Source organism: Lygodium microphyllum, chromosome 27 (assembly GCF_053477565.2).
Source record: "Lygodium microphyllum isolate KBCC chromosome 27, Lygodium_microphyllum_v1.1.10, whole genome shotgun sequence".
Classification (NCBI taxonomy): Eukaryota; Viridiplantae; Streptophyta; class Polypodiopsida; order Schizaeales; family Lygodiaceae; genus Lygodium; species Lygodium microphyllum.
In genome coordinates this window covers 24,454,220-24,481,580 of record NC_141161.1, presented here as the reverse complement: position 1 = coordinate 24,481,580, position 27,361 = coordinate 24,454,220, and the positions used below count along the sequence as shown (strand labels likewise).

Genomic DNA, 27,361 nt, shown 5'->3' with positions numbered 1-27,361 from the left:
TAAACATTGCTTTCACATTTGAAAAGCCTCGATGATGTTCCCTTTATGGTTCCTTACAATGTGGCAATTCCTCTTAGCAACCAAAAGCTCCTTCATTGTATTGACTTGCACATATGAAATTATATGGCTACTTGGCATGGGAGAGATGCTATGAAACGAAATATCAAAAACAAAGAAAAAGGAGATGCCATACATGCTATAGACTTGTTAGGACTAAAGTGCACATATTCCTTGCTCAATAGGTCGTCAGGATTTCCAATTCATGTGTTAAGTCAAAAAGATGTTAGCATTAAGAGTAAGAGGGATGCCTCCTCAAACATATAACTTTGCAAATGGATTTGGGGAGACCAAATTGAAGGGGAAGAGGGGTGTCAAGTCAAAAAACATGTTATAAAACAAAATGGCAAGTTGCCACATGTGAGGTGGCATGGAGCCACTTTTGGCTCAGAGTAAGCAACAATGCCATGACTTGAATAATTCTTGTTACTTGCATAATTACTATCTTTCATTCGTCATTTCGACTCAACTTGGGCCTTCAAAAATCAAGCTCCAACTCATCTTATTAAGAGCTAGAGAAATTGTATATTGAGCTCATATTGGCCATAACATATTAATGTTATTTTGTTTGTGTTTATATTTGAAACCATGAATGTATATTATCCTCTTTATACTCTTTCAAAGTCACATTCATATTAATAGATCTTGCCAAATTGCACATATCATGCAAAAAGTGTAAATAACTAGAGTTGCAACTCAAGCTAGAAGCAAAAGTTAGAGCATTCCTTTTCTATTGGGTGTCACCATAGTGGCAAAAAGGGCTTGTCTAGCCTCCTTATGATTGGTCAAGGGAAAGTAAATTTGGATCCCTATACGATAAGATAGCCTCTTAACATCTAGAAACAATCACCTTGAGTTTATAGGTGACTTGGTTCAATATCTTGTTTGTGATAAACATCTTGTTTGTGATAATGTTTAATTTTTGTAACTCACAAATAAGACTACTATCTTTTAGAGATTGTATTACTCTATCTTAAAGGGTGTTTTCATTGTACCTAGCATTCACTTGTTTCTTGCTTTGGTCATGTGATTCAACTATAGTCCCCTGTATTTGAAGTGCTCATGATGAACCACAATGTATAAGAGAATTATATATGTTCAAATGATGGAACATATAGCTCTGTATAAGAGAATTATATATGTTCAAATGATGGAACATATAGCTCTGCATACTTGTCCTAGATAGATTTTTGTTAGAAGCCCTCCTAATCAAAATGTGTTGTAAACTATACTTTGCTTTCACTCCAATCCTTCTCCCAATCCCGCACTTTCCCTTGGCCCCAAGAAAACCCCTTTCTTTCCATTTCAACTTTACTTCCAACTTTACAATTGAAACCCCTCTAAGCAAGTTATTTATGTTGAGTCATGAAAAATGCACAACCATTGGTTTAAGCCAAGTAGTTGCTCTAACAAATATATTTTGCAAACTAAGCAACTTGCACAACCCCCCACCCCCAAGAAAAAAGAGATAATTAAGCTCCCTCCAATGACTCTTTATTTCCCTTGGTTGTGTTGTTTGCACCTTCCTAAGTAACTTCAACATTGTTGGTTGTGAAAAAACACAGCCGTCTATTAGACCTATAAGTTTCTTTAAGGAGAAGTTTTCATTATGCACCCTTTACTACATCTCCAAAACATTGAGAAGTACTACTCCCATTCCAACTTTTATTTCACCAACCAAGCAAAGAGCTCACCTCTTTACCATTATGTATATTGGGCCAATGAAGATGTTGCCATTGAAGACATCAAAGGGTTCAACTCCAATCTATCCTTGCGTGTAAGACTTGCCACTTCCTTGGGATGAGTCTTACAAGATGTTGCCATTGAAGACATCAAAGGATTCAACTCCAATCTATCCTTGCTTGTAAGACTCATCCCTAGGGATGACCAAATGTGGAAATCAAAGTTAGTTTTTATTGTTTTACATGTACCTTTGGAAATTGCTTCTTACATTCCCCTACTGTGTCAGCCATCATTTCTCAGCTTTCAAAGAACTTGCTCCGCCCTATTTTGGTTGCCCCAAAACATTTTTATATACCAACAATTTGCTGCTTTCAGAATACAAATTGACTGCAAATTTCTCAAGTGTGTGCACATGTTACACAGCATATTGCAAATAACTTATCGTACCATTGTACATCACAATATGGCACCACGTAGCATAGTTGAATTGGTAGTGTCTTGCTTCCTCTAGTTCAAGATGTTCACAGCACATGCCTCATTGAATCTGCTTTGAAGCCTCTGCCAGAAACTCTTTGCAAGTACTCCACCGCATGACTGACTAGATTGAGGAAAGGACTCACAATGCTAAGCACCTGGTGTTCGCAAGCCTTGTCTGATTGCCAACTCATAGAAGATCAGCAACTGAGGCACAAATCTACAACCACACCTTGCAACGGAAATCCTTTCATTTCTTCTCTACTTGACCAGAGGACCACACCTGGCAATGGCAACCCTGTTGCTGCTTTTCTACTTGACCAGAGGTCCATATTAATGATAAAGCAATCGGACAATCCAACATCCTAAGAACCTAAGAAGGCATAAGATCTTTCCACCAGGATTATTGCCTTTGTTCGTGACAGTGGACATTTCTGAGATTACACTCGAGAGATGTATAGAGCAAAACTCACTGCCATACATTATTTCCAGTTGACACTTGCAAAAACCAGTCACCAGTAAAGTGTACAGAAGTATGGAAGAATGTCACCTGTAAGTAACCGAAATCAGGTACCTAAACCTTCAAGAATTCATTCACAAAATAAAAAGGCCACTTGTATAAGGCATCCAAATTCCAGTTAATTCCGAAGCTTCACGTATAATACAATGCCTATGACAACTAGAAGCAAAGCAATAAGCCCAATCATTATCCATTTGTTGCGCCCCATTCTGCTAGCCATAGACTTCAAAATTTTCTTGCTTCTTCCGAGGTTGTCGTCCACTCCATGCAACTGATACAGTAAACTAGCAGATTAGAAAAATCTCAAATAGGACTAGGTAAAAATCAACTTACCTGTTGAAAAAGACTTGCTGAATTTACCATCAAAGTAAACAAACCTCAAATCGAACAGATAGGCCATAAACTCCCTCATTGAAAAACTCACGCACATAGAAAATGACCAACTCAGAACACAAATAAGCACTTTCTAGAACAGCACAAAACAAAAATGGTGCCTATTTGATGCAGGCACACCCAGCTACAAGTTACCTTGCCCAGTTTGTAAAAGAAGACAACATCAGGAAAATCCATTTTTCAGACATTGCCTCTCTACACACACGCATTGTCACAGAAACTAGAAAATCGCACTCAGCATCAGAAGATATTTAACTTTTAAGAGTTCACCATCCACTTTCTCATATCAAGTGATATAGCACATTCAATTTGATCTACAGAATTCGAAGCTAAGCCTGAAAAGCAAGAAGTCCAATATTTATAAAACCCAAGAAACTTTTTGAAATGCACACTTAAAACATTTTGCAATGCAGACCTGGTGTAACCTTAAACTAATGAAAGACGAGCTTTTTCAAGATTTTAAAGCAGAATTCCTAGGTTTTGTCTTTCTTAACTGAGCCTACTATATCAATCTATGGAGGAAATTCCAGATTGTCCCTTATGAGTGACACCTTCTCTTACTATTCTAGACCTCTATTTGGCCCGCATTCTTTACTGACAAAGATAACTTACAAAGTCATCTGACACAGTATACATCAGGAAGCTAAATTTTCAAACATTAAAGACATTAAATTATAGGGCAAAAGCCAAAATTTTGAGAGTCGTGAAGTACTATCAATTCAACGAACCGTATCTGTTGCATGCAAGAGAGTTTGGCGTTGCTGATGCAAATCCTGAAGTATAGAGACACCCAACTCTTCTGTTTCCAACATCACTCTTTTACTGTCCTTAATCCTGTCACCTGATTGGTTCAGTCTTTCAGTTGATCCCAGCAATCTTTGTCGTTGGTCCATGGAAGCCTGCATTTGGAAAAAACAGAATTTTCACTGCTCCAAGTGAACTTGATATAATCAAAGGTATCATAGTCTCCATAAATGCAAAAGGTAAGAGACCCCTTTGCTCTCAAAGCCCTGAGGCTTGCAGATGCAAGGCAAAGAAGTTTAATTCAGATAGAAGAGAGTCTGTATGTCAATATTGTGACACTAAAGGGAATTAAACAAGTTTCCTTTGTTAAAAGGCAGATACAGAAATTCTTACAATGCCCTTTTCCTGTAAAAAGCTAATAACAGTAACTTTAATTAACACAAACCTTTTAAGGCTTTATCCATATAGCCCAATGGTCCATAAATGTTACTAGCTGGTCATAGTAATGCGGCATGTGGCTTCACATTGTCTATTTTTGCAAAATATTTTAAAGCAGCTGATAATAAAATATTTTACCTCTAACACAGTGACAGTCATAAACTTGAAATAGCAGAACAAACCTCTTACAGTGTAGGACTAGAAATATAACAGTAGGTCTATGTAATTGTGGAAACCTAACCCCTGATATTTCAATGCACGTTTCCATCACAAGATCCATTGGAACGGGAATGTTTGTATCTCACAGAAAGCAAAAGGACTTGATATTTCCTGTAGGTCTAGGTGGAAGAACTATTATACCCAGCATTCTAGAAATGTTTGGAGCTTGCCTTCTCCATGATCTTTGTAGTGACGGGTTAGGCACGGAGATTGGGACAAACAGTCGTTATGCACAGTGAGAGATAGAGAGAGTGAGAGAGAATAGAGTCAAGAGTGAGCACGTTTTTTTTGGTACAATGACGAGAGTGCACCTTTAGGTTTTTAGATAGATATATGTATGTAAGTAAAGTGCTAAGGGTGTGTTCACACCCAAGCACATTTAAAAGGCACGAGGCGTTTATTCCCAACAACCTCCCACCTAAAGGCAATGTGCCTTAAGAGGAGAAAAGAATCAGCTAAGTCTAGGTATGTACAAAGCTGAAATACATATATCTATCCAACTCCCATCATCTGTCCGGCAATGAGCAAACCGCTTTGCTGGAAGACCCTTCGTGAGAAGGTCTGCAGGGTTATCATATGTATGCACTTTGACAAGCTCAATGCTCTTACTGTCAAGACTCAAGTACATCTCTAATGAAGTGGTACTTCACCTGTATGTGCTTTGTCTTTACATGAAAGACAGGATTCCGTGCTAGCATGATAGCACTCTGACTATCACAATGGAGAACAAGTAACTCTGAGATGCCAAGCTCTCCCACCAGACGTGAAAGCCATAAAGCCTCCTTGTATGCCTCAATGGTAGCCACATACTCTGCCTCTATAGTAGACAATGCAACACACTTTTGTAGCCTAGAGATCCAAGAGACTGCTCCTCCTGTGAAAGTAAACACATACCCAGAAGTGGACTTCCTGCGGTCCGCATGACCAGCATAGTCTGCATTCCTAAAGCCAACAACAAATGCCTTCTGCTTTCCAAAGCAGATCTCTTGTTGAGTTTACATACCATTTTTTATTTCCCTTGTTCAACAAAACCTTCAGGCTACTGCATATATATGTCTTCATGCAGATTACCATGTAAAAACGAAGTCTTTACATCCATCTGTATGAGCTCCATATCCTCAACTACAACCAAGCCCAAAATGGTTCTCAATGTCGTTAAGAGAGAAAATCTCATCAAAGTCAATTCCATGCTCCTGCTTGTACCCCTTTGCAACCAATCTTGCTTTGTACTTTAGTGAGGAACCAGAAGTAACCATCTTGTAAACCCATTTGCATGGAAGGGTTTTTTGCCTTTAGGCAACTGCACCAAGTCCCAAGTGCCATTTTTTTCAAGAGATTCCATCTCTAACAGCATGGCTTTATACCATTTCTTGTTGTCCTGTCTGTCCATTGCTTCCTTGAAGCAAGACGGTTCACCACAGTTTGTCAACATGACATAATCAGCCACATTAATTGGACCATGAACAAATCTGTTAGGTTGTCTAGTAGCCCTAGACAATCTCCTAACCCAATAGTCATTGTTTGCTGGTTGTTCCTGCAAATTTCCATTTTCAGCATATTGTCCTGGCATTTCAGCCTGCAAATCAGTATTAACAGCTTGCTATCTTGGCTATTCCTCCACGTGTAATTGCTCATTTTCATGAGCAATAGCTGGCTGATCATTTCCTGCATTTACAGGTTCATTTACAACAGGTATTTGCTGTTGTACAGCAAGCACATTTCGTTGTCCAAAAGATATTTCTTCCCGAAATACAACCCTACGGACCTCCTCAGTCTTTTTGGGCTTTTCTTTTGTACATGCGATCTTCTCGGAAGATAACGTCATTGCTGTGTACTACTTTCCTTTTCTCCGGATCCCATAATCTATACCCCATTTCACCCTCGTCACCATATCCTAGAAAAATGCATTTACACAACTTTGGCTCAAGTTTGCTGCGTTTTTCTTTACGAATGTGCACAAAAGTCTCGCAGCCAAACACTTTCAGATGAGCACATAAAGGTGGCTTGCCCGACCACGCTTCTTGGGGAACTCCCCCCCTCCCCCAAAGACCTGTTTGGCGACCAATTAATTAAGTGAATGGCTGTCATAACAACCTGTGCCCAAAAACCATGGGATAATGCTGCATGAGACAACATCATACGGACCTTATCCTGTATGGTCCGATTCATACGCTTTGCAACTCCATTTTGGGGCAGATTATGAGGGGCAGTGAGCTCTCTCTAAATCCCTTTGCTATCACAAAATGCCTGAAAGGCCTTGGACAGATATTCTCCGCCATTATCAAAGTGAAGACACTTAAGTGTCTTATCTGTCTGATTTTCAGCCAATGCCAAGAATTTTTTAAACTTCAAGCACTTCATCCTTGCTACAAATAGGGTAGACCCATTCTTTCCGTGTAGCATCATCGACAAAGGTGACAAAATATTTCTCCCCCTAAAGATAATACTTGCATTTGACATACATCCGAATGTACTAACTCTAAAGGAGAAGATTTCAAAGAAAGAGACTTTTTGTGAGACGTTTGTGCATCTTTGCCATAAATGCAATGATCGCAATGCTCAAAATTAGCATAACGAAGGCAAGGCAAGTAACCCAAACGAGAAAGCAGTTTCATTTCTGCTTGACTCATGTGTCCCAACCGGCCATGCCACAGAAACGCTTGGCTGCTTGGTCACGACAACAATATGGTCACGCACACTAGATACATGAAGTGGATACAAAGTATCACTATTGCAACCTCTAGCAATAACCCTAGATCCCTTACAAATCTTCCATTTTCCATCACCAAAGGTGGTATGAAAACCATCATCATCTAGTTGCCCTGTGCTAATCAAGCTCTTCTTGAGCTGAGGTACATGCCGTACATGCTGAAATGTAAAGACAAAGCCATGTTGAAACTGCAACTGCACATTGCCAATACCTGAAATGTCACATGCATAGTTGTCCCCAAGATGGACAACACTATGTCAACCCCCTGTATAGGTGGAGAACCACTCACAATGAGGGATGGCATGAAAGGAAACACCTGAATCGAGAATCCAGGTATACATGTCATCATCTATATCTGCAAGTAAAGCATGTGCACCAAAGTGTGAAGAGACTAAGAGTACATCACTCCCACTGTCACTGTCATGAGTGACTACATTCACCTCTTTAATTTTTACACTGCTCTTCTTAGGCTGACTATCCTTCTTTTCTTCCTTGCTATCATCTATCTTCTTGCATTTTCCTTTCTCTTTCTTCCATTTGTAGCAATCACGTTTGAAGTGACCCTTCTTACCACAATGATGACGTTCAACATCTTTGCCATATACTTTACTGCATCCCTTGCTATCATATTTTCCCTTTTGTTGTGGTCTCCCCCTAGTATGCAAAGCACTGGAAGACTTACTGGATGCATCATTCTACCGATTCATCTCTTTCATAAGTAGAGCACTCTCTACATCAGCATACAAAAGAATTACATTAGCTCATAGCAATCCTGAATGTATCCCAACTCTCTCGTAGTGCAAAGCAAGAAAGTAGCCTTAAATTCCTCATCAATCATGAACTTCAAGGCAACGAGCTAGCTGAAAATGGAGTTAAACTCACTCAAGTGAGTAGACATTGCTGTACCCTCTTTCATACGCAAATCCATAAGCTTTTTCAGCCAATACATTTTGCTTGCAGCACTCTTTTGTGCATACAGTTCTTCTAGTCTAGTCCATATAGCATATGCAAAATCCAAACCTTCAATGTTGAACAGCAAGGCATCAAAAATTGATAGCTCTATGGTTGAGCGTGCAAGCTCATTTAACTCATCTCAATCGTCCTATTCCATGTCGGCGTGCTTTACCCCTTTGGTTTTGATCGGCTTTGCCTGCTTCTTTTGCAACAGGATATTGTAGCACTACTTTTGCCAAACTACAAAGTTATGTGCACCTTCAAGCTTCTTTATGTGCATCAGATTACTGCTGTCATTGCTGCCAGCCATGATTTGCAGCCCAAATGTGACCAACAAACAGCAAATGCAGGCCCAAAACTGTCACCCAAGTGAACAAGATACAAACAAGTACCAATCAGCAATAAACGACCACACAGAAGCACAGATTTCAGATCTGTAAATAAATTTTCAGAAGCACCAAACCATGTACTACAGCGTTATCCAACTGATTACAGCTGTTCCAAGGGCATATGCATCACATTACATGAGAAATCCCAAAATTTCAGCTGCAATTTCTATTGTACATGTAGCCACGGGCATAAAATTTGACACGTACGGTCAAAAGCCCCAAAATTTTTGTGCTCAAAGCATCAACCACACATCTGCATTTTCTCTAGGATGCATAGAACAGGCCAATTTTGCCCAAAATAGAGCAATTTCAGCAAAACCCCCAAATTTTACCAAGTATTGATGTCCAAATTGTGTGGAATTCAACCTGCATGTACATAAAATGACCAAATGATGCACAGATTTTGCCCAAACTGCAAAAGCCCCTAATTGCGCGGGGTCCAATGTCCATCAATGTCGAGAAATTGGGTAAATTTCAGCCCAATTTGCGCATGTACATAAAAAGCCCCAAATGTCAGGGACAAAATGTCACAAAATTCCTGCAATTTTGAGACAAATGACCTTGCTCTGCATCACAATCCCCAAATCCGGGAAAAACCCCAAATTTTTGGGCCAAGTTTGCACAGATTTGGCCTTTTGTGACTGGCGCGCGAAACCCCGTCAAGAAAGGGGTAGAAGTTGAATTTTTTCCTGTTTTTCTTTTAAAAAACGATTTATTTTTTTAAAATGTGACGAGGTCCGTTGACCCCATGCAGGTCGCCGACGGGACGTCGTCTGCAGCTATTCACCATGGACCACCATTGCGGACTGCAGCCCCATTACACGCTGTCCACTACACGCTGGTCCTCGTCAGCTGTCACTTGGTCGCCTTGCAGCGCACCAACTGCTGCCCCTGTCACCCGTTCCGCGGCAGTCGACTGTAACACGCCTGTTGACTGTCTGCTCGCCTGAGCCTTATCACACAGCTATCGTCTGTCACAAACTGTCGCATGCCTTGCAACACTTTCTGCTCACCTACGACTTGCCGCTTGATTCAGGCTACAGCTCCCATCAATCATCTGTTGACTGGCATCACGACTGCTTCTCCTGCACACAAGCCTGCCTTCGACTTGTCTCGCCTACTTGCTCGCGAACTCTGAGAGGCACAAATGCCTCAACCGTAGCTCTGATACCAGTTTGTAGTGATGGGTTAGGCACGGAGATTGAGACAAACAATCATTATTCGCACTGAGAGACAAAGAGGGTGAGAAAGAACAGAGTCAAGACTGAGCACGTTTTTTTTTGTACAATGACGAGTGTACCTTTAGGTTTTTAGATAGATATATATGTGTAAGTACAAGTGCTTAGGGTGTGTTCACACCCGAGCACATTCAAAAGGCATGAGGCCTTTATTCCCAACACTCTTAACCTTGAGGAAAATCCATTGTTTCTACCCAAGCTGGCCATAAGTCCCTGTAGTCATTAGTAGGCAACCAGAGAATAGATGTACCATCTGATATCCATGTAGTGGTAAGGTTTGGTTGGGAAGCTGATTCCATGCAAGCAACAATGTGAATGCTGGAAGTTGAAACCCTCTAAATCAAGATCATTGGGAGCATGGTTTATCGAAAAGCACATACCAAAAAGACTTTCTACATTCATTAGTCACAATTGGAAGTCCCTATTCTATGGCTCAGCTCACTGCATCTCATAGTCATACCAAGAAATGATGCTGTCAATTAGCTCCCATTTGTGGTGGGGTCCTACGATCCCTCTACCTCTGAAAAATCATTAAGTGGAATGACTTTGGACGGATAACTAGATGTATGAAAGGTTGAGCTCCCCTTGAAGTTATCGTGTCCACAAGTCTCTTTAACCCATGCCACTTCTCCCAAGTTCACTATTCTCTCTCCATGAATGCATTGACAAACCAATTTGAGGGCTTTCTGTTAGAGATGTCATTCCTTGGACAGCAGTATTGCAGCAGGCAGTACGGACAGTGCAGTCAATGCCACGTCAGCAGTCGGCCAAGTTTTCTATGCAGTCGGCTGCATTAAATGCAGCCCGCCGACCTGCTTCTAGTCATTTTTGGTGGTATTTTCTCTGCTACTTATAGCGGTCCAGTCCAGCATTTGGACACATTCTGATCTTGAGATCTGACAGAGACAGACTGCAGAGATGGACAGCACCCAGGCTGACGGAGATCGAGGTCCTCAAGGCAGAGACACACAGATATTTTCTCTACACCCGTATATATTTCTGCATTCCTATACAGCAAACTACACTGCAGATTTTCTGTGTTACATTGTCTCCTTTTCTCTCTCTCTCTCTTCTCTCTGTGTTCACTCTCTCTCAGTCTTTGTCCTACGCTTCTGCATCGCTGCACTCTTACACTTTCCTCAAGACCACTTGAGCTACAACCCTAATCCTCTACTTGTTGCAGCCAGCATACTCTACCAAGTCAATCTCCTATCTGTAAATCTACCTTTGTTCTCAACAATGAAGTGAAAGGAACCTTGACTTCAAATGGCTATCACCAATAGCAGGGAACCTTGACCTCCAATGGCCATCATCACAACGACACATCCTCTCTAGAGAAAAGATCTAACCAAGCTTCTAAAATAGGCAAGTCTCATCCATTCATCTAGAATGCATCACAAATAAGCCACAACACCAACCAACTCAACATTTTCCACTAAGGAAGATGAGACTTTGTTCATGTGAACCCAATCTATGATTTGACCTAATTATGCAAATGACCAATAGGGTTGGGGCCTCTCTTGGACAAGTAACAAGAAATGGAGGTCATTTGCTACGAATTTGACCTCAAAACTTCTCCTTCAATCTCTCACTCCAATCTGGTAGAAATCCACCTCATGCTCAAGTTCGAGTGACCATCCAACTCTAGTCTAATCTTCAACCTCCAAAGCAACAACTTCTTTTGTTGGCAGTTTGGACACCTCCAAGATGAGCACCATCTCAAGCAGGCACATTGAGTAGCAGCATGGGCACTAGGGACCATGAAGTCAAAGTCGAACAACCTACATGGCATCATGGGCAGCATGCGAAGGGCAGCACACCAATCAGGCAACGAGCAGGAGTAGCACAAGTAGGACTAACACGACAGACGAACTGCCCAGTACTCGTATGCATACATCTGATAGTGGCTAGCACACCAAAATAGTGACCTCATGGCCAATCGTTTTCCTCCTGTTTCAGGGCTGTCCGAATTTTTGTTGAGAAACCACTTCTTTAGTTTACACACTTCATTTAGGGTTTCACACTGATAGCCTAAAAAAGGGCGAGTGTCCACATTTTGGCCACTTTTTCAATGGGTGCCTACACAGTAGTGCTCACCCTAGACAACTTATGACTCTCTCAATCATTCTTCACCACCTTCTTCGATCACCAACACTTCCCTTCTCTCACCAGCCCCTTCCACTACCCTCACACCCCTTCAGGAGGACATTGCAGTTCATGGCTCGTGGTTGCCTTCACCCTTCCTCTTTTGCTTCAAGTGCCTTGTTCCATCATAGGCCTTGCATTTGGAGCATCTTCCACCTAGCGTCACCATCATCTGCTTGCGTCAACACCCTTCTCCTTCAAGCTCCACCTTCACCTGCGTTTTTCAATCTCGAGGCATTCTCCTTGCCTGGCGTCATCATCTCCAGCTTGGCATCAGCATCCTAGCCTCTGGCAACAATCCACATCACCGAGCCTCGGTGATTTTATCACTCGTCTATCATAGGGGCTGCTAGGACACGTTTTTGCAGCCTGGCTTCTCCTCCATCACCCAGCATCACTCATCTGTCTCAAAGGCTACTAGGACGTGTTTTTATAGCCCAGCTCATCCTCCATCACCTAGCATCATTCATCTGTCTCAAAGGCTACTAGGACGTGTTTTTGCAGCCCGGCTCATCCTCCATCATCTAGAGTCATCATTATCCACCTAGTATCAACATCTAACTACTCTCCCTACATTTGACAGCACCAATACTCTGGGATCTGCGTTTCGCTGCCTAGGTCACTCCTCGGTATTAGAGGACTGCGGTTCACTCCCTCGACAGTTGGTGATCATCTTCCACATCTCCAACAGCATTAGAGGATTGTTGTTCGCTCCCTTGACAGCTGTCTAACACATTCTAGTGATTACTTCCATAGCCCACTGCCCGGAGGACTACATTTCACTTCCTTCACTATGCAGATTTCCCACAAGTGTTGTTGCTAGATTTAGACAAGACAATGCAATTATCTTTTTCAGCTCTGTTGTATCAGATTTTCTTCTCATAGCATGATTCAGTGCATCATCACCATGTTCTTGTTTCAAAGTTTCTCTTCTCTCTCAATATTTGCCGTACACACTGTATTACTCCCCGTAAACCCTATGTCTCTCTACATTGTCACTTATTTTGACATGATATGAGAGCATACCTATTATTTTTGGCATGGTATCAAAGCATACCTGTTATTTTTGACATGGTATTAGAGCACATGAGCTCGAACAACTAAAGACCCTATTCACTAGAGAAAGCACAAGAGCTCAAAGAGCTAAAGACCCTCTTCACTAGAGAAAGCACAAACAAGTTGTGGGTTCAGCATCATCTATTGATTTCCCTTTTCATGGTATCAAGAGCATAGGAGTTCAAGGAGCTAAAGACCCTGTTCACTAGAGAAAGCACAACAAACAGGTTACGGGTTTGGCATCATCTACTGATTTTCCCCTTCATTTCCGCTACATCACTAGGAGACAAATACCTTTCTCTTCCTCTCCACCCACCCTCCCTTTTATAGGTTGACACTCTAGTGCTATGACTTCTCCACAAGCAGATGGATAGACCCTTGGGTGCTCCTCTTCTGGCATCACTAGAACCCCCGAGCCCCAGCGATGCTTGCCACCATGGGCCTTTGCTCCTTACCCCACCAAAGTATATGAGTCCGCCCCTCGGCACTCGTTGTGTCATCTCTCCCTTCAAGGCCACAAAGTTTATTATGCACCAACTTTCAAATTTTTATACTCAAGGAAATAAAATACATCCGATGCGCACTAAACCCTTTCGAGCCACAAGAAGATCGATTGGTACCACGACCTCCTTGTGACCACCACAATGCACTACGGAGGTTGCTTCTACTTCTTCTAGGATTTCAAGAATGCCACCTCGACCACCCACGATTCTGCAGTTCGCTCCCCTGAGAGAGAGTGATTGGTTGGATAGAGTTCCCTCAACAGTGTGCTCCTTCACGAGACAATGGTTGTTCGACACCTTCTATTACTTCAGCTCCACAGTCCACTCCACTAAGAGACAATGATTGTTGCCTACCCTTCGCTCAGCCTAAGCCTCCCTTTTCCCCACTCTCGACTAGTCAAGTTCAAGAGGCCACCTCTAGGAGTTCTTTGATATCTTCGATACCCCAAATACCTTCTTTGGCACGACTGGCAACACTTTCTTTGCCATCAAATGATTCGGAGTCCATGATCCATGAGTGACTAGATTCTGTATCTCATAGAGGGGGCTTCAGAGAGGGATATAGTCTCTTTGCCCTTGGAGGGGACTTCTTCGGCTTCAAAGGGAGCCCTTACACCACCCTTTGAGGAGGACTACCTACTCATTCTAAAGTTTGTCACCCTGCATTTACTCTTTGGGGATGACTGTCCTCAAGCAGTCGTTTCTCCTCCTAATACCCAAAATCTTCAAAGACCACCTAGATCGAGGCCTTTGAGATCCAGCCGCAACTTGGTGACGAGGCCTTCGAATTCCTTCCAACATGAGTTACGGAGCTAGTGGCTTCTCTCCCGAGATGGAGTCAAGTTATACAATCATCCTGTCTATTGTTCCTTACTACAAGTTACCTTTCATACGGCAATCTCGAATCTCGGAGATCCTCTACATTTTCATCGTCTCTCTCCGCTTCTCTTTCTTCATCCCTTTTTGGGCCTGAGAGGGGGCGTTGAGAAACCACTTCTTCAATTTACACACTTCATTTAGGGTTTCACACTAACACCCAAAAAGGGGCTAGTGTCCACATTTCAGTCACTTTTTCAATGGACGCCCATGCAATGGTGCGCCACCCTAGACAGCTTATGTCTATAAATAGGCAGTCACTTCATTCATTCTTACCACTCTCTTCAGTCATTCTTCACCATCTTCTTCGGTCACCACCACCACTCTCTCACCAGCCCCTTCCACTGCCCTCACACCCCTTCAAGAGAACATTGCGGTTTGTGGCTCATGACTGCCTTCACCCTTTCTCTTCCACTTCAGGTGCCTTCATCAAGCCTTGCGTTCGGAGCATCTTCCACTTGGCGTCACCATCATCTACTTAGCGTCAGCACCCTTCTCCTTCAAGCTCCACCTTCACCTGCATTTTCCAGTCCAAAGGCATTCTCATTGCCTAACGTCATCATCTCCAACTTGACGTCCACATCCTAGCCTCTGGTGACAATCTGCATCATCGAACCTCAGTGATTTCATCGCTCGTCTATCATACGTGCTGCTAGGACCTACATTTTTGTAGCTTGGCTTCCCCTCCATCATCTGGCATCACTCCAATGCAATTATCTTTTGAGCTTTAGATCCATTGGATCAACTTTTCACCAGTGCATCATCACCATGTTCTTTGTGTTTTTTAGTTTCTTCTCTCTCAGTGTTTGTTGCCGTACACACTCCGTTACTCCCCACAAACCCTACTCTCTCTGCACTGTCACTTATTTTGACATGGTATGAGAGCATACCTATTATTTGTAACACAGTTTTGTAGCTTTGATGGTACAGATAAGGAGCCTTCTCAATACTCCTCCGAACGGCAGCAAGATTATAGTGCGGATCGTGAAGAACAGAGGTGATCTAGCCCGTTTGTTCAGAGACTCTCTCCTTCCCGTTCTCTCCATGTCTCACATGTTGGGAATAAAGGCTCACTGTGCCTTTTAACGTGTTTGGGTGTAAACCCACCCTTTCACTTTTGTACTTTATATATATTCAAAACCTAAAATGTGATATACAAGTCTTCATACCAAACATCAAGTGTCGTGCTCACTCTCTCACTCTACTGCTCTCAACTCTCTGCACCTTCACTCTCAGCTCAAGTCACGTACAACCTTCTCAACAAACTGGTATCAGAGCGCACACGCTGTGCACGCTTCCCGAAGCCAATGACGGTCAACAGGCTGCGTGACAGGCGAGCAAGAGCTTCAGACACCAATCGTCAGTGTTTGGCAGGTGCATGAGAGGCAATCGATAGGCGATAGGTTGACGCAAGCCAAACGGGACCTGCACGCAACTAACCAGTTCACACATGACCAGGCTCAGCGTCCATGACGCAACCAAGCCAATGCAATAAGGTGACAGGCTCAGCGCAGACGAGCAGCACTGACAAGACATGTTGCAGGCAAACGATGGACGGGAGACCCCGTGTCCAATCGGACACCCAATTGCCAATTGGACCAACTCTAGTCCAATCGGACCAAACTTTAAGTCAAACTAGATCAAAAGCTCCAATCAAACCGTCCAACTGCCAGAGTCGACTGGACGAAACGAGACACGACCGAACAGGGACAGCACGTGCTTCAGCAGGCGCTCTAACGGGACAGGCGGTAACCAAACAAGTCTTTAGGAGGGAGTTCCCCAAGAAGCCTGGTCGGGCAAGCCACATTCGTATGCACACTTGAAAGTGTTTGGCTACGAGGCATTTGTGCACATACGCAAGGAAGAACGCAGCAAACTTGAGTCAAGTCCTATAAATGTATTTTCCTTGGATATGGTGATGAAGGTGAAATGGGCTATAGATTATGGGATTCCAAGAAAAGAAACGTAGTACGCAACAATGATATCATCTTCCGGAAAGATCGCATGCACAAACAGTCTAAAAGAACAAAAGAGGTCCGAAGGGTTGTATTCTGGGAAGATGTATCAATAGGACAGCAAAGAATGCCCGTTAGACAGCAAAAAATACCTGCTGAAAATGTCCCTAAAATTGCAGGGAATGATGTTGTAAATAATTAGCAGGATCTTGCCCATGATATCCCACAAATTCAGTAAGAACATGTGCACTTGGAACAACCTAAATCAATTATACAACAAGCTGTACCTGCAGAACAGCAAGCACCACCACTACAACGCATTCCCCTTCAAGAAATTAGCTCCCTTTCGAAACTTTGAGGACTCGATGAAGTTCCCCCCTGAATAGACTCTATCAAACTGCTAAATGAAAGTCAAAGCTTTCAATCTATCTTGTGCACCATTGGAGGACTCAAACTTCACTGCTTTTCCACCCTCATCATGGTCTTTTGCTGCCCCTTTGGATATCAAGTTGTCATATACGAGGTGATGCAAAAAGGGTGCATTTGTTGAATTCACATCAAAACCAACATCAAACGAAGCATTTCCATAACCAGCACTCATTCCTTGAGCCCCGTAAGCATTCGGTGGTGCAAGTGCATTACCAAACATGCTACCGTATGCCCCAAGCATCAAGCCAATGCTAACATACATAGGATTTTGCACATTTTCAGCTATACCCAAATACATTGGGCCTTGCACACCATGCATTTTCTACTGCATACCATAGGGATATGTGCCATACATTCCCATATGCATTCCTTGTCCAAACATAGATTGAAAAATCATGATACCACCAAAGTATCTTGGTGGCCCCATCATAGCATACACACCCGGCTATCCAAAATCCATTAGATTGGCACTTCTATGATGGCCTTGCATTTGCATTCCTTGCCCCGTAAGTACCAACTATTTTGCTTCACTAGTATCTTTGGGAGCTTCAAGTGAAGGCTTTGGCATTACCTTCCATGCACCTTGCTATCCTGAAGGTGTGGAAGATGACTTCGTCTTCTTACCCTTGTTGTCCTTCTTCGAAGTATTCAAAAATCAAGAAAATTGTGAATCCTTTGTCAATTCAACAAAGAGATTTGCTATTGTCCTCATCCGATTCTTGAACTGGTCATCAAATTCCTCTTCACTTTGTTGGTCATCAACCTCATTATGCAATAAGGTCCTGGATCCTACCCAACAGCAACATTTTCAGCTTTCTGTCCATGGTTTGAGCCCTACTGTCCAAGATCGAGCATTGCATTTCCTTCTACCCCATGTGAGTGTCCATATTGAGAGGCATCATCACTGCTTGATTCCATCTCACTATATGAAGACATATTACTGTAATTTCCCAACTGAGAGCAAAAATTAGCACTAGCACAAAGCTTTGGCTTGCAATCAGGTACCTTGGGCCCACCAAATCAAAGGGATTGAGTGGTATCCACGCAATGGAACCATGAAACCAGCCTTCCTTCTTGGAGAGGGTGGTAATTTCCCTAATCAAGCACTTAATCACAGCAATCAGCAAGTGAATATAAATTGAATGCACAATTTACCTAAACAATCTTGGACATTGGACACCTTATTGGCCCCAAAACTAGCGTCCCTTTCAGTATTTATTTAACTTCAATTGCCAATTGATTGATTACAAGCCAAGATTCCACAATCTTCTTGGCTAATCCAAAAGCCCTTTGCTATTCCAATAATCAGTAAACAAATTAGGCAATTTGCCCTTTGATTTTCATCCAAAACTTGCTCTAATTGGACACCAATGGGAAGTTTACATTGGATAGCTAGGCATCTAAAATCCCTAACAATACAACAATTTGCAAGTGCTGATTTCAATATATGATGCCTACTATTGGCACGAGTCTCAAGGTGGATGCTAAACCCTAATTTCTATAGAAATTTAGGGTTTACAGCAAAAATCTCTCTACTATCTACCAAATATGGCTGAGAAATGTTGAGATCTCCTAAGAATGGACTGGAATAGGTGAGAAAATACCAAAGAGAGAAAATTCGGAGTTTCCACATGAGAAAACCCCTAAATCTGCCTAAAGTCTACACCAATCAACATCTAATATTGTTGCCTGCTGCCTAGAGCCTCCAAAATGCTATCATCTACTACTGAATGTTGTCACCTGCTACTACTAATGAAGGTCGTCCTGTTGTCGCCAACTCCAAAATGGCTCCTATTTGCTGTCTCAACCTCCAATGGCTGTGTTCTCTGCAAAAAATTGAACCAGCAACCCTTTCTCTCTTTCTCAAGCTCCAAACTAACTAAATAGCTAAGACCCAACCCCCAAAAACGTTTTCTCAATTTGCATAGGCATTTTTGCCAAGTGGTAGCCTTCTAAACCCATTTTCCAACTTTATCCAACCATTCAATTTACAGAAGAGCAACGCATGATTATCCAAGCTACTAAAAAACACTTGAAGAAAAAATGATTCCTTTGAGAAGTTGGCTTCCGTTGAGAAGCTAATGCACAAAAAGGATCAATCTATCTCACAAGAAGTGGTTGAGATTCTAGCAAAGAAAGGGGAATCTTCTACAAGGAAAGAAAAAGCGATAGAGGAATTATAGTTTTGTGACTTGGCAAACTTGCGTGAGATGATGACATAGATAGGGTGCATGAAGGTACAAATTAGTGAGCTCACAAAATTAAATAATTCTAAAAATTGCTTTCAGACCTTTAAACTCGTTACCCTACCCAATTTTAAATATATATATTAATAATTAAATTGGCTAGGTCATTTGCAACCTAGAGTGATCCCCAACCTCTATTCACCCTTAGACTAGCATTAATTAATTAATTAATGCTAGTCCCTAGTGTCACCACTAATACTTATTGGCCATACAACTATCCTAGGGTCAAAATTGACACCAACTAACCACCAAAACCCAATTGGCATAACTTATCACAACTTTTGCCTTTGGCATCCATTGTACCCTCGAGATCCTTGGCCTATTACCATGAAATAACTGACCATGTGCATCACATATGATAGAAAACCTTGCATTTTTTATTAATAACTTAATCAAATGTTTTAAAGCATCTCAAAATTTCATGTCCGTGTGACACAACACATGCCTTGAACTTCAAACTTTGTACCAAGTTGGCTAGTTTAGACACTGCACTACTATTTATAGTAACCCCCACTCACTTGGCAACTATCTTTCCTACAAACCTTCAACATTCTCTATCATCCAATGGTTGTCCTTTGTCATCAGCCTACCTAGTACCCTCATTGACGCTTTCGACTATGTACAAGGACTGATCAATCCACTTGTATTCAACATTCTCTTCAAATCAATGTAGTTCTCTCCTCTCTTTTATGCGTTTATATCAATCTTTCTCTTCCCTTCTCTCTCTCTCTGTTCATGTTCTTCTTTCATTGCACACTCCCACAAATGCATGTGCAATCTAGCAATTGCAATTGAAGATTTGATTCTCAAATTTGAACCTAACATGTTGTGGATGAAAATTGTTGATCCAAAGTCTAAAGCCAATATAAATTAGGGCTTACATGGCTATGTTGGTGCTCAGTGTTCTATGAAGGTTATGGATGCAAATTACATTGGTGGATAGCTAATTTGGTAGGATTTCGGAGGACTACTACAGGGCTGATTTGCATGTAAATGGAAAGGATTCAATTTGGGCTTTCCTTGATTGTGGAATCAATGGGCCAATTGGCTTTAAGGCTTTTTAATTATAGAGAAGAGCAAAATATTCCAAATGTTATAAGAGAATTGACTCAATAAAGGAAGTGAAGACTCGAGAATGTATCTCTTGAATTGTAGCAAGGCCTTTCTATCTTCCCATGCATTCAATCCTTTTCTCTTGGCTGTACGACAAGATTTTAAAACTAGTGTTTAAAAAAATATCACTAGAGGCACCAACCTTTTTGGGGCCAAATAGATTTTAACTCGTCTTGATTTCTTCAAGGCACTTAAGCCCAAAGTAGTAAAATATTGAACTTCCAAGTTATTATTTATTTTATGCATTAGCTTGAAAGAACATCAATGGATCTCTCTCTAATATCAAAGCTTGAGGATGAGGTCACTTGTTGCCACAAAGACTCAAGATATTATCACCTATAACCTAAATTGCTTATTGTAGATGTCAGGAGGGTCACTACATCATTGGCCGTCAGAGGAACATCCTCTATCACCTCCAAATGAAAAAAGGCAGCCAATGAAGAAGCAACCATAGCTCTTGAGCCCTTTGCAAGCTTCTCCTCCTAAGTGTCTTTGTCCTTATCGAGGCAATCTTTCTCTCAATGACCTATCTTGCCACATATGTGACAACTAGACTCCTTGGCTTTGTCCTGTTTGAAATCCTCCTCCTCCTCCTCCTCCTCCTCCTCCTCCTCCTCCTCCTCCTCCTCCTCCTCCTCCTCCTCCTCCTCCTCCTCCTCCTCCTCCTGCTTCTTAGCCTCCAACTAAGGAGAGTTCTGACCTTTCAATTGTTCCTCATGGTTCAAGACCATAGGAACCAACCCCTCCCACTTAAGGGTCTCTATCTCACAGTTATCTAATTGTACATTTGGTCTAGCTCCAACCATATCTCTCGAGCCACAGTCAAGTGCTTGATGTGAGCAATGACAACTCGAGTGCAAGAGAGAAAGAGGAAAGAATGGATGGGGTAATCCTGATCAAGTCTACCCACAATCAATCAGCCCTTCTACACTACTCTAATACCATTTCAGAGTGCAACGAATGCAGAAGCATATGAACAAGATTGAAAGATAATGAACATGAGAGAAGGGGTAGAGAGAGAAAAGAGACAGAAGAACACAAAAATCTACAATCAATGAATATTGAAATAAAGAGGGCAGATATACAGGTGCTACTAATGCATCTCCTCGAGCTGGATCTCTTTCACCAAACCTGAAAACACAAGTGATGAGGGGCAAGCTAAAGTGGTGCCATATATAGCCAAGAAAGAATGATAAAATATGGCAAGTCCAGCTGGCCGCCGACTACTGCCAGATTTGGCCAGCCTACCAAATCTAGCCCAAATCTCACTAAATCTGAGCCGCCTACGAAGCTGCAATAAATGTGATCTGATCAGCCTGCCCATGCGGCACCAAACTGCCCACCAAATCTGCCTAGACACTAGAACTTGCTGAAAAGGATGCCCAAATTGATAGGAAAATGCGTAAGTTCAAGTGAGAGAATCGGTTGCACCAACTATATCCTAAGAAAGCTAGTCCAAGGGATGACTAATCTCTAACACTCTTGAGGGAACCTATGAATTGGCTAAGAGAATAGAGGAAGCTAGAAAGAGAAATTTCAAAGTTTCATCACCAAAATTGGCTGAAATTTAGTGCTTCCCTACTGTGAGTGGCTGATTGACAGTAGCCCACCATCAACAGGAGCCCCACATGCAACCACTTGTCATTGTGAGGCCCAAAATTATTGTTACCTACTTGTAGACAACCTATAAGGGCTGTCACCTACCTCCAATGGCCTCCTAATTAGTGGGGGGAGAAGCTCTTAAGACAGTCTCCAATGCCTGAAACAGCCTCCACAACACGCATCTGCAACAACTTGGCCTCTCTCCTCCTCACTTCAACTCTCTCAATGCTAGAATGACATTCCACTAGCCTCTAACAACTCTTTCCCCTCTTGCATGGGAAGGTTTTGCCAAGTGGCAACTTTCTTAATTACATTTTTCAACAATTTCCAAACTTATCAAATTAATTTTTACAATATTAATTCTAAAATTTAATTTAATTATTAATTATTGCTCAATAAAAAATTCACCAACCAACTACTAAATTAGCTAGGCCAATTTGTCATCCATATATTCTTGAGCATTTATTAGCCCTGAATTGGCATTAACTAATTAATTAATGCCTAGTTCTTAATGCCACCACTGATATTAATGGCTAATTAAATCTTCTAGGCCAAAATCTGACACGATGTACCACCTACTACCTATCAAGGATAGCTTATCTACAACTTTTGCCTTTGGCACTCGTTTACTTCTCAAGGTCCTTGGCCCATCATTGTGAAATAGCACATCACGTGTGTACCTCACATTTGCACGTCTGATTAACACTTAATCAAATGCTAAGCAAAGCATCAAAATTTCATGTCCTCGTGATGCAAATAGCATCGGCAACCTCATCCCAAGATAGCCACAAGGAGGACTTCTACACCACTTAAGTTGGTTCACACCAACTTGTGCGATTCTATCAGAATAGCCTCCCTTGGGAATACTGAATACCTAATGCTTGTGGTTAATGATTTTTCCACATACGTGTGGCCCTAACAAATCAAGGGCGCATTTCCAACTTTTGTGACTTAAAGGTATATGTTGAAAAGCAAACTTCTTTCAAGGTTCAAGGGGTTAGGGTCACCACAGAGAGGAGTTTTATTCCAAAGTGTTTAACAGGTTTTGCAAGGAGCATGGAATCCAAATGGAGTATACCCATCCAGATACATCATCCAAGGTTGGTATTGTGGAGCCAGCAAATCAAACCATGCTGGAGAAGGCCCATTCAATCTAGAGCATCGAGGACTTCCTCACACCCTTTGGAGGGGGGCAATCGCTACCACAATTCGCATTTGCAACAAGTTAGTGCATTTCAAATTTATGCTGCCCGCAGTTCGTATTTGCAACAAGTTAATGCATTTCAAATTTATGCTGCCCACTGGTGCATTCGCACTATGACTAGCTAGCAATCAGGTTTGGGACTAGCAGCTACACTAATTGCAGCCACCCATGCAGCAGTTGGCATGATTATGCAAGGAACCAGCATTAAAAGCTGCTTGGCCAGATTTAGGGCATATTTTGGCAGCAATCAGCCAGATTGGGGATGCTCCACTATGAAAGCAGCCCCTCCCCACAGTTGGCTGTATATCCTCTGTTCAGCATTTGCAGGTTTAGCACCCTCTCCATCATCTGGTGTATTCTCCACCATCAGCCTGATCCGGTGCCCTCACTAATGCTTCAGGTTGCCAGCAGGCACTAATCAATCCACATGGACTGCCTGCAGGGACTGATTAATCCACATTATATTCAGCATAACATTTCAGATCAGTGCAGTTATTTCCTTCTATTTTGTGTGTTTATATCAGTCTCTCTCTTCTCTTCTCCATGTTCATGTTCTTCCATTGTACACTTTGGGATATCCGGCATGAGTTTCCAGAAAATTCAGTATCCAACGTGAGTTGCTAGTAAACCCAAGCAACGCACACTTTAGATTCCCAACATCTTTTTCATGTTTTTATGATACTTAATAAGAGCAATTAATTTCTGATTTCAACATCCTATGCTACATGCCACTCAAAAAGGGCTACATTTCCAAAGAAAAATGACCACCTATGTGATTTGAGAACAGAGAAGTAATAAACATACTGCAGCGGTGTCAGCAAGTCCTGCCTCCAACAATTCGTCTCGAGAAGCAGAGTAGCTATTTGTGGATACTGATTTCTTCACTTCCTTTTTCACATTGTTTAAGTCTGACTTGTATTCTCTAAGCTTCGCCAAAAGGGCAGACTTTTGGTTTGGCTGCAGACTTCTGGCTTCCAAGTCCATCCTGCGGATCTTTCCCATCAAGTAAAGAGCATATGCACACACAATCAGAACTTAGAGCTCAACATTAAGACAAATGTTTCTACTCTATGTACAAAATCTGCATTGAAGCTTTACTAATATGGGCTTTACCAGAGATTCTGCTTCCTCCAATCCTGCATTCAACTCTGTAAGTTTTTGTTTCTTTTGTTCTGCAAAAGGTGATGCCATAAACCAGAAACGAAGGTTAGGTACCATGACAGCTTCCACTAAAACATTTTGCAGCAGCTTCAATGGTTCCATGACAGCTTCCACTAAAACACTAATGATTCCCTCAAACCCTCTATCTCTTTTAGAGGGAGGTACTGATATCGGTGATCGGTTATGGATTCCCAAGTCCTTCTACCAATTTCAGGGTAGGATTCCCAAGATTGTGAGGACCTCTCACAAGGTTTTCTATTTTCCCAAAGCCTTTACATCATGCACCTACTGCTTTGCCTCCTCTAAACCGCCCTTCCTTGCTGCTAGCATGCCCATCCCATTTCCTTCAGTTGTTGATGACCATTCTTACCGAGAGTCCTTTTCATGCCTTTGTTAGCTCCTTGCTCATCATCTGGTCTAGACAGTGATTGGCTGGCTCATCTATCTAGACCGGATACCTTTTGTGTGACCCATCTAAGGCCTCTCCATTCCATTGGCATGTTCAGGCCACCCATCTTCCTCTGCATTTCATGGCCACTGCAGGCTCGACCACGCATTTTCAGGTCCGCCAGCCTCTCTTTCAGTAGGGCAGATATCAGCATTGCAGGTCGGCAGGTCAGCCAGTTTTGGTCCTCTCCCCCTATTTATATGGAGGCCTCCACACCTTGCAGATTGTCGTGTCTTCATCGGTTCTCTTCTCCTTCTGCTGGTACTGGTGGTTGGGATCGGTCTGCTGCATGCAGTCACCTTTTCCACCAGCCATCATCATATGCTCTCCTCTCTCCTCAGTCAGATTCTCTCTCCTGCATTTGCAATCCAGCACCCTCACTGACATGGCCAGTCCACACATGCAGAGGCTGCTTGTATTCAGCATTCCTCAATTTCAGTGAGAACTTTATTCCTACATAATCATTTGCATTCTTCTTCACTCTGTGTCTTCTTGCTTCTGTACTGCATACTTAGAGCAAGCCTGGTTATCTCTACACAGATTGGATGAATTCTTTGCACATTTTCCACTACAGAACCCCTACCAGCATGTGCATTTGAGATGATCACATAAAGCAAACTAAACATGTGTATAAGAAGGAAAACCATTCAGTAGAAACTACATGAAAAGATATATCAATCATGAGTATCGAGCCCTGTTTGTGGGATCCCATCCATATAGCCTTTGAGCTCACAACAACAAAAGGCTTTTCCATGGGGACTGTGTGTTTGTTAACAAGAAGTGAAGTGATTCTCAACCAAAGCCATGAGAAAAGGAAACCAAAGAAGCTCATTCCTACAAAATTTTCATGGACTCCCTTTAGAAGAAGTTTGCTGATCAATGTGCATCTTCCGACAATTAAGCCTGTTACAAATGCACCTCAAACGAAGGACGTGCATTTGGAGATCCAATTCAAGCACATTTTCATGAAAGGAGAAGATTTTAGTCAAATACGAAATGGCAGTCATCAAGAAGGCCTGTAGTGAAAAGGCATTGAGTCTCAATGTACAACTTGAATCTTTCTCAATTTCTGTCATGTAAGAGATTAATTCCTGCAAAAGATGGAATTGTTTAAGGCAACATTCACCATGGATGATGACATCCATGGAAAGGTGCACCAAAAGCCCTTACAAACTGCACTTTGTGCGGAAGGGATTTCACGTTTAGATGCAAGAACAGAGTATGGACGCGATCAGAGTGAACCGTTTTTTGTCGAACGGTCTAACATTCGTCTGTCATCGAGCCTATGCAAGAAAGAGACACACTAAAATGGTGCATAGGAAGGGTTACCTCCGGTAAGAGCCGCCAAGGAGGCACACTTTCTCGAAAGATTGGTGGAGAGCTCGCAGTACTGCCTCTCGTAGCCATCGAAGATCTCGCTCATTGTTAGAGGCTTCTCTCTCTGCTGCGGGACCTTCTGAGATCGAGTCCAAGGAGACCGAACGGGGAGGAATCAGCGAGATGCCTTGATCCCTCCCTCCCTTCTTCTTCTGCTTCTTGTCCTTTTCGAGGCTGAGGATGCAATATGGTACCGATCCAGCAGAGATGTGTGGGTGGAAAAGAAACAAAGCATGACAGAAGAGAGAAGGTAATGAGCCGTAAGCATATACCTGTTGATAAAGATGACGAAGGGAGGACCCCCCCCCCCCCCCAAAAAATAAAAATTTCCAAAAACCCAATTCTTCATCTCGTATATTAGCTTTTTTAGTTTTCGCTATTACTAGGAATGCCAATGTAATCACAAGGGGCCTCCCAAAAATTAGAGTGGAGATATTGTTGCAAGGGAAAGTTATACACTTAATCCGATCTTTACCTCACCGAGCAAAGTATCGCGTTAGGAAACCAGAGCACGGCAAGAGTGCTGCTGGGCAATCATACTCCACATGTAGGTACCAGATGTTGTTGTGACATACATGACTAAAAGGACTTATACATCGAAATTTACACTTATGGCTTGTACATACAAGGGCTCGAAGCATTCACCGTAGTAGACTTTCAAAACTACCATTGCAAGCAAAAAGGTGCTACCACACGCACGTGGCAATCAATGCAACCATAATAATCTCATGAGAGTAACCACAAAGTTAACATAGAAAAGCAATATGCACAAATCAATAATCTACACGTTAGCTCAGTGCAGAGATGGACTATGGTTGCTTGGCTTAACACAAAACTTCCCAATGATTTCAAGGAAAGACCTGGTTTACTGTGAATTCTAGAATATTCCTCTGCCACATCATTCGTAAGCACATGTGCACGAGCTCTCAAAGGAAAACTTATGCACACATTTGTTTCGGGTAAATTTATCATTTGAACATGACTTATATCTACTAAACATTTAAAGGTTCGGGGATCTCACATGATTAATAATATAGTAATGTTTTATTCTTGTTGTTGTTGTTGTTGTTATATTAATCATAGTGTAAGGGTTCGAGCTAACTACTTTTGAGTTCCAAATTGACTCCACTTGGGTAAAGCCAAGAATAACCATGAGCAAATGGTTAATGGAACAAGATCTAACTAATTAAAGAAGATAACAAGTGACTACTCTTAGTCTATTGGCTAGTGAATTAGAAACTCATGTAGACTCATCTCTCATCTTTGCTCTTGCTAAAACATTTTAGACACTTCACATTTTTTGGTGGAGATGACACCATTGTCTCCACTTAGTCCAACAAACTCAAAATCCATGGAGCACTATGAACTAATGTATCAACAACCAAGCTACACTAAACAAATAATGCAAGCAATTAGTTCTATGCTCC

General features: G+C 42.0%; 1 protein-coding gene across 1 annotated transcript; it reads right to left on the bottom strand.

Annotated features, from left to right (window-relative positions):
- Nucleotides 1-2,672: 2,672 nt before the first annotated feature.
- Nucleotides 2,673-26,191, bottom strand: LOC148012139 (vesicle transport v-SNARE 11-like). Its single transcript, XM_087668807.1, has 5 exons — nucleotides 25,887-26,191; nucleotides 24,062-24,120; nucleotides 23,753-23,941; nucleotides 3,856-4,026; nucleotides 2,673-3,005 (listed from the first exon to the last, which is right to left on the bottom strand). Exons 1-5 carry the CDS (start codon nucleotides 25,978-25,980, stop codon nucleotides 2,853-2,855), a joined length of 666 nt encoding a protein of 221 aa, XP_087524933.1. The 5' UTR covers nucleotides 25,981-26,191; the 3' UTR covers nucleotides 2,673-2,852.
- Between the last annotated feature and the right edge of the window lie 1,170 nt (nucleotides 26,192-27,361).